Source organism: Papaver somniferum, chromosome 6, assembly GCF_003573695.1.
Source record: "Papaver somniferum cultivar HN1 chromosome 6, ASM357369v1, whole genome shotgun sequence".
Taxonomy (NCBI): domain Eukaryota; kingdom Viridiplantae; phylum Streptophyta; class Magnoliopsida; order Ranunculales; family Papaveraceae; genus Papaver; species Papaver somniferum.
The window spans coordinates 111,824,518-111,829,547 of record NC_039363.1 but is presented as its reverse complement, the minus strand read 5'-3'; the positions used below and the strand labels follow the sequence as shown (position 1 = coordinate 111,829,547).

General features: G+C 40.0%; 1 protein-coding gene across 1 annotated transcript; it reads right to left on the bottom strand.

Moving 5' to 3' along the window:
* Positions 1-2,153: 2,153 nt before the first annotated feature.
* Positions 2,154-2,690, bottom strand: LOC113291314. The gene has a single exon (XM_026540862.1). The coding sequence runs from the start codon at positions 2,688-2,690 to the stop codon at positions 2,154-2,156; it is 537 nt and encodes a 178-aa protein (XP_026396647.1).
* Between the last annotated feature and the right edge of the window lie 2,340 nt (positions 2,691-5,030).

Sequence of the window (5,030 nt, the reverse complement as noted above, 5' to 3'; positions counted from 1 at the left end):
GCCGGCTTACATCTAGCCGGCATTGTCTTATACTTGGACCATGCCGACTTTAGGTCCCAGAAACTTGATTTTCATTAGTTATAGCCGTCATCTTTCTTGAATAAGACCCTACAGGCTGTGTTTTGGTCGTTTTGGTGAATGGTTATAGCCATGCCGACCACGTATTGGTCGGTAATGTATATATTCTCGACCCTGCCGGCTGTATTACCAGAACCATGTTTCAATGTTTAGAATTTTCATATCTCTTATTTGTGTATTGCTTAGGTTCTCAGAGGCAAAAATAGAAGATACCCCTTGTACGGTAACCGCAGAAGAGCTATTAGAATTTATTGACGGAATTTATCCCAATGTAGAAGATCCTAAAAATGAAACTGAAGAGAATCTCCCTGTAAGAAAGTTACTTCTGATGGGTAAGAAAGATCCTGAAGAATTCCTAAGGTTTATGAACAGTCCTAGCAATCCCCTCAACTATGAAGAATGCACATCACCAGAGGAGGAAGAAGAAGAGGTTGATCCAAGAACTTTTTTCAGGACATGTGACTTTTCTGGAGTGAACCCCTATTACAATGAGGCCGGTGACTACATAGGTCCAGATAAGGGAAAAGAAAAAGCTGATGCTGGTGAAAAATCTAGTGATGGGGAGGAAGATAACAACAACAAGAAGGATCCATGAAAAGCTTAAATTTTATTATGTTTCACTTGGTTTAGAAACTTAGATTGTGGTTTGAACTCTTAGATTATGTTTTGAACTCTTAGATTGTGGTTTTAGACTTGTTAAACTTATGTTAATTTTCAGTTTCACTTGCTTTAGAACTTATTCTTTTTTGTGCAGTTTTAGATAGCATTAGAGTTGCAGTAAGTCGGCATGGTGTGTAAACTAGACCCTGCCGACCATACCAGGCTTTATATGCCACGATGCTGTCAGGGAGTGGTGGTCGGCATGGTTTGAAATCGGGACCTTGCCAAATTAAATATTAGTTGCACTTTTTAGGTACAAAGTACAAGCCATTGAATGCTCAACGGCTATCAATTTCAAAATCAAGATATTAGGTGCGTTGTTATTATAAAAGCATTCTCAACTTCATCTTCAACCTTGCATAAAGAATGGAAGTTTCAAGTGCAACACAACCAAATATTTGTAGTCTTCGTACACTGAGTGGTCATTTTGCAAACGATTGTCCTTTTGGAGGAAGCAAATGCGCTATTGAAGGTTTTAAGGGATTCTTATTTCTCATGAAAGCTGCAATAAGAGGTGTATATCAGTCGTATGCTTCAAAATGCACTTGTTGTGGGTTTTTCTATTGGATAGATGAGCGCCTAGCTCCGTATGAAGATGAAGTTGCTAAAATCAACCTTCTACCATGCATAAATCCATGTTGCGACGGTAAGATGAAGCTAATTACCTCTCCTAAGAAATTGTGTACCGGAAAAAGATACTATCTATGTCCCAAATGTGTTAGGGTTAAGTTTTTAACGTTTGTATGCTTTAATTAAGGTTTGTATTCGATGTAAAGTCGGAATTTTACTAAATTAAAAGCGTGATGGCTGCTTCATAGTCGGCACTTAAGAGTTTACAAACCATGCCGGTGAATATATGGTCGGCGGGTTTCTCCTAATACACCCTGCCGACTATAATGTATGAGAACATCCAGAAACAAGTTTTTTTTCTTCTGTTTTGATCGGCATGGTTATCTTCATAAAACCCGTCGGCGGATGCACGGTCGGCAGGGTTCTCCTCATAAACCCTGCCGACTTAATGCATTAGAACATCCAGAAACATTTTTTTGTCTGTTTTGGTCGGCATTGTTATCCTCAAAAACCATGCCGACTAGATAAAAGTCGGCAACCTAACGAAACCAAAACCATGTCGACCCTGGGACAGTCGGCACTGTAAGAGGGAAAAACCTTGCCGACCGTCCCATGCCTATTTTCCTGTGCTTTCATGCAGTGCAGCCGGCATCCTGACGAATTAATAACATGCCCACCCTAGGAAGGCCAACAGGGTCGTGTGAGAAATACATTGCCGACCAAAGGAGTATACACAAAAAAACTCACATCCATTTCATTTACTTGTAGTACGCCAAAGTACATTACACAAAACACGAATGCGATTACAAAAGTACTCTAAAAAGATTCTTTAGTTCCTACCATAATCAATCATCACTCAAATATATTGGAGGGATTTCATTCAAATCTATTAAACCTCCTTTAGTCAAATCTATGTGACATTCCTTAGACTCATCTAAAACATTCCAAAGGTCCATGTTGTCCTCATAAAGTTTCATCCATTCCTTGCTCTTCTTGTTTCTGAACTTCTCCCAAAAACTAAACATACAAAGAGGAGGTAATGGACATTCCTTGTTAAGTTGTAGACCGATAAAATGATTTTTATCCACCAAAGCCATGACAATTCTTCTATGCTTGAGTTGCTCCAAGCAAACCGCATGTTTTGGTGCAAATGCTATAGATAGTCCCTTCCAAAAAAAATGTACCACACAATTCCACGTATCCGCCAATAGATGGCCACACTCCGGCATTCTCATCCAATGCTCCCATTTGACCGGTGCATTTCCCTCCGGGCCTTTAACACTAGTTAGCAAATATTTAAAAGTTGCTTCTTTGTCCTCCATGGAACCTTCTAGCATCATTGAGATATGAAACTCCTTGTCCTTTTCTAGTCGGGCGGCCATCTTCTTTCTTATATATTGGCATTGGGTGAGATTCTCCTCAACCGCTCCACTTAGGTGTCCCAATTGTTGCGAAACAACGTGAAACCCACAATTTCCATCTTTTGGGATGTCATCGGTACCAATAAAGAACTCTTGAATAATTGGAGGGAGTTGTGCGCGATACTCTTGCAACACCGATTGTACTACCTTCCTTGGACGACCTCTTTTCTTTGCAACATCTCCTTGGCTTGCTTGAATCTCAAGAGGTAGAGTGCCATTTGGATTCAAGTTTGAGACCATTGGTGTAGATGAATCCTTCCTTGGATGACCCCTTTTCTTTCCAACAAATTGCACACTTGCTTGACTCTCAAGAGGCGGAGTTTCATTTGGATTCAAGTTTGAAACCGCTGGTGTAGTTTTTTCTTTGCTCGGCCGACCCCTTTTCTTTTTAGACGGCTCCTCTTTGTATTGCTCCTCGGTATACACATGTCCGGATGGATCGCACTTTGTACTCAAATGCCATTTAATTTGTTCCCTTTCGGATTGATCGCACTTTGTACTCAAATACTGTTTAATTTGTTCCCTTTCTTCCGCCCTCATCTTTGTGGTAGGTGGTCTACCGTTAGGATCTTGTTTCGCCGGTTCTTGAAGTTCTTCCATAAAAGGGTAAACAATCGGCATCAACTTGTGTTTCATAGTTTGTTTGTCTAACCTATTCAACTTTGGGTACTTTTCAAGGATTATTCTCCCAAGTTCCATGTTGCCAAACTCTTCACCGGGATCTTCTCTTAGAGCCGGTTTGAAAGATAACTGCTTCCAATAAGGATCGATATCATCAAGAGGAATTGGAATTTTATACCTACCAAGCATATGATGACATGGAAGTCCGATAGCCTTCATTATCCTACACTTACAAGGAGTACTCGGGTTGTCATACTTTTTATACTTTTTAAACAAAGCGAGATGTTTCATCATAAAACGTATTGCCTAATGTGAGACGTTGCAATGTATACCAACAAGCATCCAATTATCCTCCTTAAACTCCCTCAACTTCCGGAAGCTATTTTCTTGTAATTGCTTTTTTATCTTGTTGATATCATTATTAGTGTACTCATGGATAGCATGTTCCACCATCACAATCCCATTTTGATTTGTGAAAAGTAGACCTTTTAGTCTCCCATGAGCTTGCTCTACCATACTTGTGGATTCAAGTTTGAAATGTTTATAGTCGTAAGTAAAAGCATACACAAACCTCTCTTTGTGTGGCCTCAACCATTGTTTCTTGAAATATTCCACTACTTTGTGGTAATTAGTCCCTCAATATTCCTCGAACTCCTTCAAGTTTATCTCATATCTTGCAACACTCATCGACCAAACCACTTTATCCCACGCTTTCATGAATAACCCAAACTTGATCTCACCTTCTTTCCATTCTTCGTCTTCTTTCTCTTTCTCCTTCTCTCGCTCCTCTTTAGTTAGTTTGCTAAGACGTTCATCTTCCTCTTTTTCACGTTTAGTTCCTTTCTTTGCCTTCGGTTTTTGGATATGACTTCTACAATTCTTTCTAAGATTTCATTGTATACGCCAAGTGCAAAGGAAATTTTGTGCATTGGGAAAGACTATCCTCACAATGTTCATTATTGCTTGCTCATTGTCGGTGAGTATAACCCCGGGAGTCTCGTCTTCGTGGTAGAGAAGCTTCAAAGTTTCCAATGCCCAAATATCGATATCATCCTTCTCACGATCCATAAAACACCATGCCACCGTGAACGATTGCTTATCCGAGGTTTGTCCAACAATGTTCAGCAAAGGCATGTTGTACCTATTCGTCTTATAAGTACAATCCATGAACAAAACTTGGTAAAAGCAACGCGCCAATTGAATCATATCGGGATGCGCAAGAAAAATACGATCCACCTTCCCCTCCGATGACTCATGGTGTCTCACCGTGTAGTTGTATTTATGTATTAACCATTGTGATTCTTCCATCACCTTTCTTCCATCGCATTCGATTCTTTTAATAATTGCCTTGGCCGCATAAATTGTAGACAATGAAGAAATATTATGCGGGTCGTCCCTCTTGAACTTACTAAGGAGCTTGCTTGGTTTAATTCCCCAACTTGTTCTTACTTGTTCGAACTCGTGCGGTTTCAACTTGGCAACTTGACAATGCCCAACAAGAGTTTCCGGATCTTTATGGTTATGCCAACCAACATCAACTCTACTCATTCTCCATACGTTGTCGGTTTCTTTGTTCCTCCAAAAAAATAATCTTGAAGGGGCATCCACACTTCTTTGACTTCGTCTTGTACACCTTAGTCGTCTTCTTATCATACACATAACCACTTCTCTTGTGACTTT

What these genes read in the sequence shown, in the direction of transcription:
- LOC113291314 (XM_026540862.1), bottom strand. Translation starts at nt 2,690, where the DNA reads ATGGCCGCCCGACTAGAAAAGGACAAGGAGTTTCATATCTCAATGATG.